At 39.5% G+C, this 15,563-nt stretch overlaps 1 protein-coding gene across 2 annotated transcripts in view; it reads left to right on the top strand.

Annotated features, from left to right (window-relative positions):
* LOC110953178 (replication protein A 70 kDa DNA-binding subunit-like) overlaps positions 1-15,563 on the top strand; it is a 46,563-nt gene that overhangs the window by 7,958 nt on the left and 23,042 nt on the right. The window contains exons 7-12 of one of the 2 annotated variants that reach the window (XM_022197048.2): positions 3,331-3,628; positions 5,537-5,639; positions 5,761-5,829; positions 9,548-9,740; positions 13,968-14,104; positions 14,680-14,828. In XM_022197048.2, coding sequence (XP_022052740.2) covers positions 3,331-3,628; positions 5,537-5,639; positions 5,761-5,829; positions 9,548-9,740; positions 13,968-14,104; positions 14,680-14,828 — 949 coding nt within the window. Of the gene's footprint in view, positions 1-3,327; positions 3,629-5,536; positions 5,640-5,760; positions 5,830-9,547; positions 9,741-13,967; positions 14,105-14,679; positions 14,829-15,563 lie in introns of both variants that reach the window. The other variant, XM_022197047.2, reaches the window with a different exon arrangement.

Here is a 15,563-nt window from a genome sequence, read left to right as displayed (position 1 = left end):
TGCCGGCTAACATGTAGTGTTAATGGGCTTCATTTCAGTCAGTACCTCATACTTGTTCCATTATCTGACAACAGAAAAAAATTGTCAATGGCAAGAGTTTTATTGGGAATTGTGCTATACTAAAATGCAGTGTTTGAGGACAGAGAGCAGGAGAGAAGCAAACAGATGTTGACACTGACAGAGTTTAGGTTGCACTAAAGCACAATATGCAACAAGAAAATACAGTAATGCACCCAATCCTTGCTTGTTGATTTGAGATTGATCTTATTATTTCTTCTATCTCTGAATCCCCTCAGCTTTGCAGACTCTACAGAGTTCTTACCTGTGGGTCTGGGTTAGTCTTAATTACGCAACACGCTAACACTAAGGGTTTTCCTGTTTTGGTGACACTGCCATCTAAGATAAAAGTGAGCCACTGGATGTTTAGCTTTACTTGTGACCCTTTAGAGTTAGCAGCAACAGCTCTAGAAAGTAAAAACAAACAAACAAAAAAACCCAAACAAACCTAGTGGACTTTGTGGCAGCTGTTAGTGGACTATTGGTTACTCACCTGGTGTGAAACAGCTCATAACAGTAAAGTAGTTATTGGCTCACAAAGCTGGGAGGCTGTCTGGTTGTGGGGGTTGAGGAATGCCAGAAGTAATTGTCCTTATATATTGACAGCTTCTGCTGTACATACCCAAGTTTATAACAATTACAAAACATAAAAAATGCATTTTTCACATTATGGGAGCTTTAAAACAGTTTAAAAATCACTGAGATGGCAGAGGAAGTGTATTGTAATTGGTTGAATGGAAAACGTTTTCTATCAGCTGAAGGCATTCTGCTCTGGAGAGACCTCGACCTCTGACATGCATGGAGTGAGAGGATGCTGCTAGAAAGATTTTCCATTTTGAAGAAATTATTTCCAATGTTCATACCATTAAATGTTGTTGAAGCATGCTTTCTGCACTCTGTCAGTAACTGTAAGTGCCATCATACTCTCTCAATTAAACAAACAACAATATTTAAGCCACTGTATTATTATTCTGAAATGTCTTTAAAAGTCCTCGTCTTCCAGCATGAGGTGTAAAGTCAGAGGTCATGACACATTAGTCACAGATGCTTCTGTATCCTCATTTAAATATTCATCGGCGCCTATCACTTGAAATAGACTACCTTCAAACTGCTTCGCAGATGATATTTAAATTCCAAAAAGAGATCTGCACTCGCTGAAGTGCGGTTTAAAAAAAATATTCATTATTCATCACTAACCATTCTCTGCAGGTTTCCTTTGTCCTCACAGCTCCTTCCCTCTTCTCCTCCCTTTCATAAACACACACACACTTTGACACGCTCTCTTTCCTATTCACTTTCTCTATTTATTACTTCTATCTTGTCTTTATATTTCTGTCTTTCCCTCTCCCTGCAGTGTCCTCACCACGGACCCCTTGTCAACAACAGGCTGCTGAATATGTTATTGGCATGCATATTAGAAGCCTGCACTGATGTTAATCACAAAAAATGAGGATCCTTGATAAAGTTCCATGCCCCTGTCTTTGCTCCGTTCTCCAGTTCACCCCCCATCACCACCACCTATCATCTCCCCATCTTCTCTTTTCACTAGCATATCCCTCTCTCTACCACTTCATCCAGATAGCGTGTGTATGAATATTGATGTTAATTACCCCTTGCCTGAAAATAGCTGTTCAGTCTGTGATTTCCCCGAAGAGTATGCTCATGACACACACACACATACACACACACATGAAGGAGGGAATCATAGAGGTGAGTATTTGTTGTGCTGTAGAACAGGAGCTTAAATCAGGGGAGTGGTCTCTGTAGATTGTACACCTTTATTCCATTTCTTCCACCTAAATGCAGTTTTTCGATACGTCCGATCATTTGTGCCAGAATACGGCATTGCATACAACTATTTTGACAACTGCTAATTATTTAGCCTGAATCATACTGATGGGGCTGATGCCACTTAAATGTGGGAGGTGAGATAGCACCTTATGAGTCTGTGGGCTGTTCCAAACTGTTCAAGTCTTCTGGCATTTTCATTAGTGAAAAAAGAACAGAAAAGCTGAGCAGGTGTTTTCGAAAAACAAAGGAAACTTATTCTTAACTTTTTTAGTTGGTGTGTTGATTTATTTGTATGCGAGATATTTAAATTAGGCCTGAGTTAAGTGCTCACTCAACAAAGATAGAAATGATAGCAGTACTATCATCCAATTTCTCAAAGAATGGAATGTTTTTCTGTTGAATTATTCCCAGTTGACGTTATTCCACATTCAGTTTCATCTGGTATTTTCTGATAAATTCAACATTTTTTGGGGTTAGAGTACAGGTATTGTGTTTTCTGTTAAATGTTACACTGTATGAAAACATTGTAATAATCAGTTCTGGGCCCTCAATCATTCATGTCTATAGGTTATGTTCTATCTATGTAAATTAATCACTTTGTCTCTCTTGAACTCAGTCTAAATTTTGGTCGTGACGCATGAATGTAATTAAGACTACTCTGTTTGGCGTCTTGGCCACAAGACTGATATTCTGATAACTAATCCTAATTATTCTTTTTCCTATGGCTGAAAGGCACAAGTACAGTAATTATGAAATTAATAATTGATTGGCAGCCATACTCGATGAAGAAAAACAGTTTTATTAATTGGCAACTGATGTTAACAGGGAATTGAGTAACTCTACGGAGAGATCTGTGGGGAGAGTTTAACTTTCTCAGGCATTTTTATCATTTTGGCAGCAGCACGTACGATCAGCTAAGAGCACAACCACTAATGTTTTTAAGAGCTGAACTGTTTTGCTTGCATTTCGTTGGTAGGTGCCCTTTCGGTTACATCATCCAGTCAATGGAAAAAATATTAAAATGCTGCTTTTGCCACATACTAAACATAGCTGAGCCAGGCATTAATTTGAAAGCGAAATTGGTATTTGTTATCAGTTGTCACAGAAAAGGGTGTGGTGAACCTGTACACACTTGGCCAGATTTTTTACTGATAGGCCTGTCTGTTTTTATATAATTTTATTTAGCAAATTTCTTTGTTCTTTGCAGTTTCCCAAAGCTTAGGAAGCATCTTCACATTGCTTGTTTTGCTCAACCAAAGGTCCAAAGCTCCAATATAATTAATTTACAGTAAAATCAGTAAATCCTCATGTTTAAGAAATGCCCCCTGGAAATGTTTGGCATTTTTGCTTGACAAATGTCGTCACTGGTAAATTACATTCTAAAATCGTCTTCGATGTCCGGTCAATCCTTTCAACACAATTAAATTGCAATTCTGGTAATTTGGACAGCTTCTTTAAGGATCTCATTTTATCTTTCAGCAGCTTTTTCTGCTTCGGGAGGTCGAGGAAGAGGATTTACAGGAAAAGCACCCGTGAACGCTTCGCCCATGAAAGCTTCGCCCATGAAAGCTTCGCCCATGAAAGCTTCGCCCATGAAAGCTTCGCCCATGAAAGCTTCGCCCATGAAAGCTTCGCCCATGAAAGCTTCGCCCATGAAGACTTCGCCCATGAAAGCTTCGCCCATGAAAGCTTCACCCATGAAAGCTTCACCCATGAAGGCCAACAGCGCCTCTCCAGCAAAAGCAATGTCCATTGCTAACCTCAACCCTTACCAAAGCAAGTAAGTATAAGTCTGTGGGTCTGTATGTGCCTGCTTTCATTCACATGTGTGGTAACTGTAGCTTAAATCAACTGAAATAGTGGATAGTTACAAATCACTGAAGCCCATCTTACACATATTTCTTCATAATTACCAAACAAACTCAGCACTGTCTATGACTTCACTTAGATTTTTTTCCCGCTACTGCTCATTCATCAGCTAAACTATTTTCTCCCATGCTGTGGCTAGAGTTCCCTGTTTGCTGCCAATTCTAGGTAACACTTTCGGGCATGTTTGAATATGTGTGTATATGTGTCGGTGCATGCATGTGAAAGCAGTCTTTTTTTTTTTTCCCCATATGAATGTGTACGTCTGTGTCAAGTTGAGTGTGTGCATGTTAGTCAGCCCATTTGCATGGAAATGAAATGACCGATCTTGCCTCAGAAACGGACACTTTTACAGCAGGTACTGCTGGGTCTTTATGGTCTGCTGCTGAGGTTTTGATTCTGTTATTTGGCCCGGTGGGGATTTGGCCAACCTCGTTTTTTTCCTCCCACTTCCTTACCTCTTTCAATTTCTCTTCCAGGGTTCCGTTTTACTGCTGTTTTCCCCCCTCGTGTTTCTTATCATTTCATTAGGCTTAAGTCTCTGACCTTAAAGTTGGCTACAAAAAGACAAGAGCACAGTGTAGCAAGATGTAGTTGTCCAGATTGGTGTAAAGGTACCTTGTCAACTCTCCATGTTTTGGCTCTGATAACGCAGCCCTGTTTGAAATTGCAAGCTGTAAAGATAACTGTGCCTCTAGGTGTTGTAATAAACTGATGACTGTTCTAACTTTGAAGTTGGGGAGTACCTACACTGAGTAAAACCGATGACTTCAGCACCTGTGGTTCTTCTATGAACGTTTGGGTGAAATGAAAAGCTGAGCTGTGTGCCTGTGTGTGACACAAAGTGTTACATGCAATAGATTGCGTAGGGATGCCTTGTATGTTCACAAGGTCTTTTATGGCCGATTGCATGGTTTTCCCGTCCCATTCTGCTGGTGTTAAGTAAAAGCATCTAGAGCAGAGTATAACTGGCTTTTGACTGTCATAAACCTCGGTGTTGCAGTCTTATCCATACTGAGCAGGAAATGGGGTTCACTCTGGGCCAACAGCTGCTCTCATGATAGGGGATTTAATTGCAGGCAAAGTTATGGTATGAATATCCTCCACTGCACAATTATCAATGCAGTCAAAAAGCTCACTGCTGCATAAAGTGCCGAGCTTGGCTGGCTGTTGTTAAAAACAGAACAAGAAGCACATTTTAAATGCATCCAGAAGTTGGCAGATGTACAACACCTAGTTCACTCTTTGAAAAGAAAGTTGCTGGATGCTTTTTTTTTCTTTCACGGAACTTTAAAAAGACTGGAAAAAACACTCATCCCGTTTCCTTGGGAATTGTTCTTTTGTGCAGTTGTGTTTCACACTAGTGAGTGATGTGAGCTGAGTTGGATGCTCATTAACAAAAAAGGAATCTTTTTAAAGTGTCTCTGCAGCGTTCTTTACTGTTTTTGCTGACCTTTAGACTGCAGCTCTTTTCGTAAACTTTCATGTGTTGGTCAAAGAAATCTTATCTGTTAATATTTTTTAAACAAATGGTATACATTGAATGTCCTGTACACATTGGCATAAAGGAAATCTGTTGATGGAAATAAATAAAAACATAGTAAAAGACATTATTGTATTTGCAAAGCTTAGATTTTGTAAGCATTTGGGCATGTTTTTTTATATCAGCAATTTAGCTCTTTAACAGGTCAATTTTAATTAAGGTGTATTAGGTGTTCAAGTGTTTTTGTCCAAAATTACTGAAATCATGTTGTGTAATTAAGTTTATGTTATTGACATGTACTTTGAAAGCACTGTTACAGATATCTGTGTAAATCTGTAGGTGGACTATCAGAGCCAGAGTCACCAACAAGTCCAACATCCGCACATGGAGCAATTCTAGAGGAGAGGGCAAGCTCTTCTCCTTTGAGATAGTGGATGAAAGTGTGAGTAGTCAAGGAAGTGCTCAAACTCTATCTGCCGCATGTCAACATATGTCACACCTGAGTGTTTTTCGCTTTATCCGAGCGATGAAATGTTTTTAAATGGAAATGTGCTGGTCAACAGGGAGAAATCAAGATCACTGCCTTTAACAACGAAGTGGACAAGTTTTTCTCTCTAGTGGAGCAAGGCAAGGTGAGCAGATCCCACTCATTCATGTGTATCCTCACTCGAAGTGATAAGAGCTTCTTGGAAATTTTAGACAAAAATGATAACTTTTGCATGTGCTGCACTTTGCCCAGGACTAAAGAAATGTTTATACTCGCATTCTTTCAAAAACAGCTTGCACATGTTGTTGCCAAATAGTGAAACTGACAGAAGACCCATTTTGACAAAAGTAAGACGGTATCAAAAAGGCTAGTAAGCTTGTAAGCTTGAGCTTGAGGTATTCATTTTTCCACATAGCTCCTCAAACAAATGTATCACCGGTAAAGTAGTGCCTTATAAAATCCCTGTGCAAAATTCTGTCGTGCCTGCAGGATTTCTGGTCAATGGATGAGCCAGAGGCAAGTTTTCAAGGATTTTGAGGAAGAGTTATTTAGTCATTTTTTGCTGAAATATGCTGTATAAGTTAGAGAATAGTGAACATTTGAGATGAAATACAAAGCTGGGTGTGTGTAGCTGATGGATTTAAGAAGCCATTTAAAATGGGACATTTTGATATTGTTTTGCTGTTGCTCAAGTGTCTGGATATTGCTCTATCAGTCTGTGTTCTTTATCGAGGATACATGTAAAACATTTCTCTAGAATTTCATTCTACTGGGCTGAATTATTTGATACATACGGTTGGATGTAAAATATGTATGTATGTGTTTTGTTTTTTTTTCTTTTTTTTGGCATTTTAGGCTTTATTATATAGGACAGTGGAGAGAGAGAGAGACAGAAAATGTGGGGAGTAGAATGGGAGAAGGACCTGCAACAAAAGGCTGGATACGAACCCATGACCACTGCGTAAGGGACTATAGACCCTGTTTATGGGTCACTCGTTCAACCAGTTGAGTTACTGGGGCACCCCCAGAGATTAGAATTTTTAAGTGAACTCTTCCTGCAAACCTTCAAAGTATGACTTTGGATTTTATCAGTCTTCATACCAAACTTATATGTCCATTTATGCAACACGTTCATAGTCCTTCCTAATAATAATTCCTCTTTCAAGCGAGCCTACACTGCAAGAAATAAGAGAAACGGTGCATTCTTTTCTCTAGACAAAGCTAAATGAAGCTTCAGAAGTCTGAGTCTGTCTAATTAAGGCAGTATCTTTGTTCGATTATCACATGTAGCTTCATTGTCACTACTGTCTCTATTATTATATTGTAATCATTTCATCCTTAATAGACTGACTTTGGAGTATATCTACCCGATTTGGATAACTTAGACTCATAATAATTTTAAAACAAAACATATAGGCTGCCTTGTGTGCATGTGTGTGTGTGTGTCAGAGCAGCAAAGGCAGTAATAAAACAGACAAACAAACCAAGTGTAGTTCCTCCTCACAGCACAAATATGTCAGAAATGGGCAAATTACCAAAATAATCAGCACTGGAATATCGACATGTCTTGTCGATTTCTAGATTCTTCTTTGAGTGAGTGTCAGTTTTGTTTTAGATGGCTGCTTTTTAAGTGCAAGGTTGGATTACAGGATGTAACAATCTCTTCTTTAATCCACTGGCTCCACTGCTTCTTTGCTTGTGCACAGTCTTCTATCTTGTACATCATTGCTTGAAAAAAGCTTATTAGAAATTGTGTTCATGGCCAAGGGTTTACATGGCATTTGAAAAGTCACTTACTGGAGAGATTCAATGGAAACTCGGTTACAAAAGTGCCTGTAGCCACACTAAGTGTTGTTGCACTACAAGCGATCCTTTCACTTCAAGTTTAGAGAGCGAGAACAATTACAATGACCACTAAACCTCTGAGTGTGGAAAAACACTAGAATAGTAGAATTGAAGTCAAGCGCTAGTACTTGCCAAACCCTAAAAAATCTGGGAAGTAGGTTTTAATAATAGGATCGTTTTTCAACCAAAGGACTGTGGTTCAAGACCTTGTGTCAGCAAGCATCTGCTTTATTGTCTTTTGGTAAGAAATGTAATCCCTACCAGCTCCATCTCCTGTTATATAACTGACTCAGACGCTGACCCCTGAACCTGCTGCAGGACTGCAATTCAAACAGTGTTTTGAAGAAGAATTGAAGTATGTACAGTAGTATTCTTACAAAAGATATTCCAATCATGAAGGAGTATTTCACATTTTTTTTAATTAGTTATTAGCCCTCTGAAGCTTGAGCAGTTTCTAGATGGTTTTGCCTCTGTCACATTTTTATTCACTGTGGGCTCAATTTTCACTGCAATATAAAGTCCTGGGAGAAAAAGGTGTCTTTACATACTGTAGATGTCTTACAACTTAATTTTTTTTTGTTCTGCTGTGTGTACAGCCTGAAGTTCCTGATTTTTTTTTTTTTTTTATAGTGTGACTGACAGTCACAGCTGAGTCACTAACGACTTCTCACATGTGCCAAGGGCTGCATCGTTTTTTGGCTTTTACAGAATCTGGTTACAGCAGTCGGTTTGTATTCGACAAGTTTTTAAATGCACATAAAGTAATTTAGATAAATTATATGGAGTTTTAGCTTAAATTTGGTTGCTTATCCCAATGTAACTGAAAGTCACACATGATTAGTCCCAGGACTGTCGCACAGTTCAAAGTCAGTTTCTCGCTCTGATGAAATGTAAATATGCAATATGTGATGTAATTTTGTTGATTTTTTTCCCTTCCAAATAGCATTTCTTTGGAACCTGCCAGCGGGTTTTGGGGTTTACAGACATAATGCTAGTCAAGACACTTCCACATTAAGGTCTCAGTGGTTAAACTTAGAAAACCAACATTAATAGATAAGTGATAAAAGTAAAATGTCAGATGGGGCATAATGGCAGACAACATTTTTTCCTGTAAAGAGAGCACAAGCAGCAGTTGGCAAAAGTCTTAGAAGCCAGCTGAAAAGCAAAAGAAAAAAACACTTCTGATTAGAAAAAGTTCTTATTGGAGTGTGTTTGTGGTAAAAATGGGTGATGCTTAGTCTGAACACTCAGAACCTGCCCCTTGCATGTTCCTAATTACCTGAGTCATTACAGACAGGTGGAAGACATGTTAAAGCTCCTGCTCAACTTAGTCTGGCTCACAGAGCTTAATAACTCAATTAACCCTGGCCATCATTTTGCTAGCCACACTGGATCAGGTATCGGCCACTGGCACTGACTCCCAACACAATCCCACATCCAATTTGTGCCCTCTGCCCTCCAAAGATAAATAAAGGAATGAATCCGTCTTCCCTCCGTGATCTGAGCATTGACAAAACAGTGAGTGGGTGTGACTGGCTCTGAGCAGCCAGAATGCTTATCACATTAGTTTCATGCTCCTATCTCTGTGTGGGGTAAATCAGAGAGGGAGGAAGGAAGGGAAGGGAAGAGAGGCAAAGAGACAAACTCAGAGGCAGAGGGAGAGAGAGGGGGGATATTGGAGACTTGGGAGAGTAAATGAAGAAGTGTGCCTCGCAGATTGAGTTTAAATTATGCCGTTTAACAGACTCGCTCTCAGCTGCTTCTTATTTTCTGGTGAATTAGAGAAGTGATGGTGCTGATATGACACCACATCTTAGTTGGACCTGAAGGTTTTTCTATTCTTATTAAGAGGCTTTCATTGAACGGAAGCTGTATTGTCGTAATAATTTGCTTTGCAGGATCAATAAAGTGGTCACCAATTTGATCAGTCATAGCTGCTTTGAATTCTCAGGAAGTGGTGAGTTTGATTAGGTGTCATTTTTTCATACCAGCACGCTTAACTTGCCTGTTCTCTGTAGGTGTACTACATCTCCAAGGCGACACTTAAGGCGGCTAACAAACAGTACACGACGCTGAAGCACGAGTACGAGATGACCCTCCACGCTAATTCATCCATTGTGCCGTGTGATGACATTCAGGGTGTCCCCACACTCAACTGTGACTTTGTGCCCATCGCCGAGCTGGAAAACAGAGACAAAGATGCTATCATTGGTAAGACACAAAGTTCAGCAGTGACTCTGTTTGCTCATTCCTACAATTTAACTAATAAAAGAACAACTAAACAGTTTGAGCATGTAAAAAAAAAAGCAGGAGGAAATGTCGGAAAAATCAAAGGCAGGAGATGACACTACTCACTTAATGTTTTTTTTTTTTTTTTTGGCCTCATAAACCAAAAACCATGATTGAAAAGCTCAGGTTTTGAAGTCAAAGCTCAGAAATATTGATAATGAGCTCAGCCAGATAGGTAGTTTGCCGACCAATCAACAATCTGTGGCGAGTGTTCTTATAATGACATGACTCACTGCCTCTCCAAACTTTGTGAAGTGCAGAAGCAAAGTGTTAGATAGAAAATGAAATGTGATTCAGCTGCTGTGTGGTACTTTCCTTTGTGTATGGGTGTTTTAAAATTCAGAAGAGAACGTCCACCAGCAGACCAGTGAGTGGTGCATTAGTCCATTTAAAAGAAGAAAAGATGCGTGATGAAGTCTGTGTGACAAAGCAAACTATTGTTGTTTTTTTTACAGTACAAGTTATTTGTAGCACATTGGCCTCATACATGTTCATTTCTGTGTTTTTATCTGAAACATCAAACATTGTAAAAGCTGCTACAGCAGTCTCAAATGGTCCGTAACGTTTACATTTAACTTTCAACACGACACAAATTTAACCCCAAGCAGTTGCATTCCTTAACTGAAAACACTGACATGTCAAATCCTCATTTACAATTTAGCCGATTAAGAAAAAAAAAAAGATAAAGGATGTTGGCACACAAAGAAGAAACTTGGATTAGGAAGACAATAAAATATTTAAAGAAAAAAACAGTAAGAAAAATTACATCTTTATATTTTTAAAACAAAATAATCAACTAAAACATCTACATTATCTACATTAACAGAAAGGCATACTCAAAATTATACTTTACTGATATGGAAGAATCTAGGAAGCGATGCTGTAAAGTCTGCAACCTTATTCCAGTGGAAGCGACATCACTTTGTACTGTGCAATTCTGTGTGTTCTGCAAATATTGTGTGGGTCCTGTGGCTCTTTACATCGCTGTTCTGGGTCTGTCTGACTGAAGACGTGAAGAACATTAAAATAAAAGCGATCTAGATCTGAATGAGAGAATGTTGCCACTTCAACTGATAAAGCAGCAATGTTGTGCATCTCATGTCTGAAAAGGGCTTTAGATGGAAAGAAAAACTTCAAAGTACAAGAAAACTGGTGAATGTCGCAAACTCTCCTCAACAGTCGCACGTGCCACTTGAGAACAAACGTGTATCTAATTGCTCGTTGAGTCAAGCCCAGTGAGGAACCAGAACTGTCAAGGACATGTTAGTTGCTTTCAGTATTTCCACATATGAATTATCACGTCTGTCACTTCTGAACTCAGTCAGTTAGGTCCATAGGTGTAGAAGCTGGAAAAATAAAAGATCTTAATTAATTGATAGACACATGTCATTCATTTGAGAACCAAATGTCTTTGAGGAACACATTATGACAATGTCAGACTGAAGGTTAATTCAGGCGTACAATGAAGAGGAGAGATAAAAACGAGGATAATTCTTATTTCGCTGTTTTCACGAAGGTTAGCTGCGATTTCTGCCCTCAGTGCCTGACAGGCAAGTCTTATCTCTGTGACAGGTAAATTGGGGGAGCCCATATGCAGATTGGGGTTGAAATTGGTGATTTAAGAGTGTGCTCTTGACAGTGCTCAGTATTATTGGTTAGATGATGCTCAGGTATACCATGGTTTCATGTAGTTGTGATAATGAGAATGTGTTTTTGAGAACTGTTACTGGTCTGTATTTAAATTGAGAAGTGAAGACAACTCATTTCATCTTAATATTTATTGTTGTCCTAACAGTGACAAGAATCAGCTGTTTTTGTTGCTTATGGTTTATTAATGTAAACAAGGTGACCATTTGTAAGTACCATGGTGGCAGAGAAACTTAACAACATATCTTGTTTAGATGAGGCGTTTTCTGACCTTTAGAGACTGAAAGGTTAAAGCTTAAAATCTGTTGCGTTTCTCACCGTCTTCACTGACCTGTGTTTTTTTTTTTTTTCCATACCAGATTGAATGGTGTAACCTACTGATTGGAAGATTCATGTTGGTTTACATTCTGAGCTGTAATATTTAAGGTAGAGCATCGGGAACTGTTTCCAACTTGGAACCGGTAATAGAATAGAAGTCCAAATGTTAGAAGAATCACTAAGAAAGTTTATCTTTGATTCAGCTCCAGAACAAATGTCCTTCATGATAGTTTATAAACAGTGTACTGCAAACAATAACTGTGTATCCCATCTGTCTGATTGTGCCATTATTCAGTAAATAACTATATTAAGTCACATAGTTACACTTTGTTTACCTTGATAGTGTTGGAAGAAGTACACAAGTTGTAGTAAACTTAATCTCGCATAGCCTGACCATTCTGCAGCAAAGATTGGTCTGGTTGCACCTTATCTTTGTTCTCTAGTGGGAAAATGCTTTGGTTTGTTTGTATTTCTTTAAACCATCCACAATTGTATTCAGTGGCTTTAAGCCCAGGATGCAGCAATGATGCCCCCTCAAATCTCAAACTAGTGACTAGGGAATTGTTTTGGTGGAGTATTTGTACACGGGGAGGTGAGAACTGTCATTAAAATGGCTAATGAACTAAAAACAATAACTTGTAGGACTGAGTTACTGCATGATCCAAATCCTGAGCAAACATGACATTTTTAATGTGGATGGTTCTTAGCCTGGAGGTGGTTGTTGTTGTCAAAGTAGAGTGACCCTAACTGCCTGCCCCTCAACAATCGGAAAATATAAGCAGAATCACAGTCAGAATTGTTAAAATACAAGACCTAACTCAAGTAATATTGCATTACTGTAGACTAGAAGCAAAGCAAGCCAGCACAGCGACATAGTATAGAGTTTAGAGATGCACCGTTCCACTGGAGGTGTGTGTTTGTGTGTGTTTGTCACGGAGGGCCAGTGTTGCATGTTCTCTGTGTCATCTGTTGACGCTTCATCCTCTCTCCTGCTCTCCACTCCCTCTCACTCTACTCCTTTGTTAAATAGGGGATTATAACATGGTAATGAGAACTGTCAGCCTGTTCCTGTGGTGATAATGGAGTTCAGAGGTGGATGACATCGTCTCAATCATAATAGAATTAAGGAAGGCTGAGAGAGCACTGGCAGAGAGCAGGGGAGAGGATAGGGGATGAAGGGGAGAGTTTAGAAAAAGGTGAGCAGACAAAGCAAACAGGAGGCTGAGGTTGAGAGAATGACTGATTTGCAAAGTGTCTGTTATAAATCTGTCCAGCCATTTTGTTTAATGCGTGGTCACTCACTGGTCCTGACTCCGGGAAATGACTGAGGGAGTACTGACCAGCAAATGTTTTATGAGTAAGAAAATGCATTTGTCAAGTCACAAGGACACAGCGTTTTAGCGCGTTTCACTAAATGTAGATATAAATTACTCTAAAACTCGACAGAGCTCTGTTTAGTTATTAATCAACTGATAACACCCCTACTGCTTACAGTTTCTTGAGTTTAACTGCTTTTCTCTTGTCTCATATAAATAAGAAATGGATTGTAACACTGTTTTATCAGAGAACAAGTTGGACTTTAAGTTGTTAATGTACACAATATTCATGTGTATTAAATGTACAAATTCCACTTTTTCATTTAAATTGTGTGTGTCGTAGCGTTGAGATGCATTAGTCAGTATTTGTTCCCTTTGTTTTCAATCAGCTTGTGGCATTGCACTATATGCTCTTTATGAATTAATTTGACCTGCACTGATTCAGACTGCACCTTCTTAGAGCTCAGCACTGACTGCTGTTAAGTGCAGCAATCTTCAATGTAGCGTTCAGGCCTTGAGCATTAAGGGAAATTGAATGAGGAATGAGTGTGTTTGTTGTGATTCGGCATGTGGGCCTGGGTGATAGCCAGCCTGTTATGACATTTATGTTAGTCTGCTGTGACTTGGCAATATCACAGGAGTGTCAGCTCTGTGCTGTGTTGAATCTTTACTGCTTCTGATGTGACAACACTTCACATTACTTACAGTATATCCAAGAGGTATTTTTACAATTTTCACTATGTAGAGGCATTTCAAAAGAATTTCTTTACATAATATCTTTTTCTTACCATATTTTAGGAATTTTTGTCCACCTGTATTCATTAGCTATCAATGGATGGAGATGTAAAATGATTTTCTCTACTTGCAGATTTGATTGGAGTGTGTAAGAGTGCTGAGGATGTATCCCGTATCACCACTAAGTCCAGCAGAGAAGTCTCCAAGAGGGAACTCAGCCTAATAGACACAACCGGCAAAGTGGTGACAGTCACACTGTGGGGAGACGAGGTAATAACTGTTGTCTCTCTCACTCCCCCTCTGTAGTCATGGGTAGATTTGTGGTTTAACATAAAACCATATTGAGCAAACTCTAATAAGTAGTGTATTTATAAAGGTCCCTGTGTGTGTGTGTGCATCCCCCTCAATGCACGTGTGCATGCATGCATAGCAGAACACTGTGGGTTCTCTTGCACACAGGGCACTTTGATTGAGTTTTCTGGCCTGTAAAATTTGGATCGGTCAGATGATTCCTGTGACCTTCAGGACTGTTTTTGGACAAGAGTCTCTGATTTGAGACAGAAGGCTAAATAACTCTCGAATGTGCATGAAATGGCACGATTCTTCTCTAAGCTCATTTGATCTGCAAGAGCTAATCCCTCCTCTTTGCCAAAATCCAGAAATGACTTTCAAATTAACTTGTAGGTTGTCCAATTATAAAAGCAGGCTTTACCACATATTACTTTCGGGTTTCTCCAAGCTGCAGGCATGGACGAAACATATGACGCGAGAACACAAGTGCTTTTTGCTGTCTCATGTTCTCTCTCCTCAATTACTGTTTTTGACCATGTTTTTTCTTTCTCCAGGCGGAAAAGTTTGACAGCTCTGGGCAGCCTGTGGTTGCCATCAAAGGAGCTCGCTTGTCTGATTTTGGGGGCAGATCTCTCTCTGCTTTGTTCAGCTCAACAGTCATGGTCAACCCAGACATACCAGAGGCCTTTAGACTGAGGGCGTGGTGAGTCAGACTGGTGTGCAACAGTACGACAACAATCACACACAGAGTCTTGCCAATATTTCATCACAAGCAGAGGCACTCAGACAAATGACTCTGCTGTTAGAAAGGTTGTCCTTGCTGTATTACTTACTTACATGAAATAAGCTATAATGATTGCTAAACATGGGGCATGCTCAGCCATACACACACACTGATGAGCTAAAATGTAAAACCCTGACGATCACGTCAGGAGACTGGTGGCACGTGTCCCACTGGGAGTGGATGGAGGGAATAACAGAGAAGCGTAGCATGGATATTTCTGGATTTCAGCTCGGAACAGCTCCTGTACGTGCTCAGAAATACGGGGACATGGTGAGCCGCATCAAACTGGATTCCCATTAGCAGTTCCTGTGGAGGGACTTTGAATAATGACTCATTCACTCATTAAGGCTGTTCCCAAGTCGGGCCACCGCTGAAATATAAATGTATTTTTCTTTTTTTTCTTTTTCTCTGTGTGTGTACATAGCAGCACTTCAGCATGCATATGACTGCTTGTGTCTTACACTTGAAAGCTATTCTAGGTCAAACTCACAACTTCAAAGTGTGAATACAGAATGCAAAGAAGTGTGTGTTTGTTGGTACCTGTGGGTGTTGTTCTTGTCACTTTGTCAGTTAATGTTGAGTTTAAAATTTACCTATTTGATCTGTGATCAATTGCTTTGGCTGTGTTGGTAAGTGCGTTGTATTGGTTATAGC

The sequence above is a fragment of the Acanthochromis polyacanthus genome, chromosome 17, assembly GCF_021347895.1.
Source record: "Acanthochromis polyacanthus isolate Apoly-LR-REF ecotype Palm Island chromosome 17, KAUST_Apoly_ChrSc, whole genome shotgun sequence".
Lineage (NCBI taxonomy): Eukaryota > Metazoa > Chordata > Actinopteri > Pomacentridae > Acanthochromis > Acanthochromis polyacanthus.
This window is presented reverse-complemented; position numbering and strand designations above follow the sequence as displayed.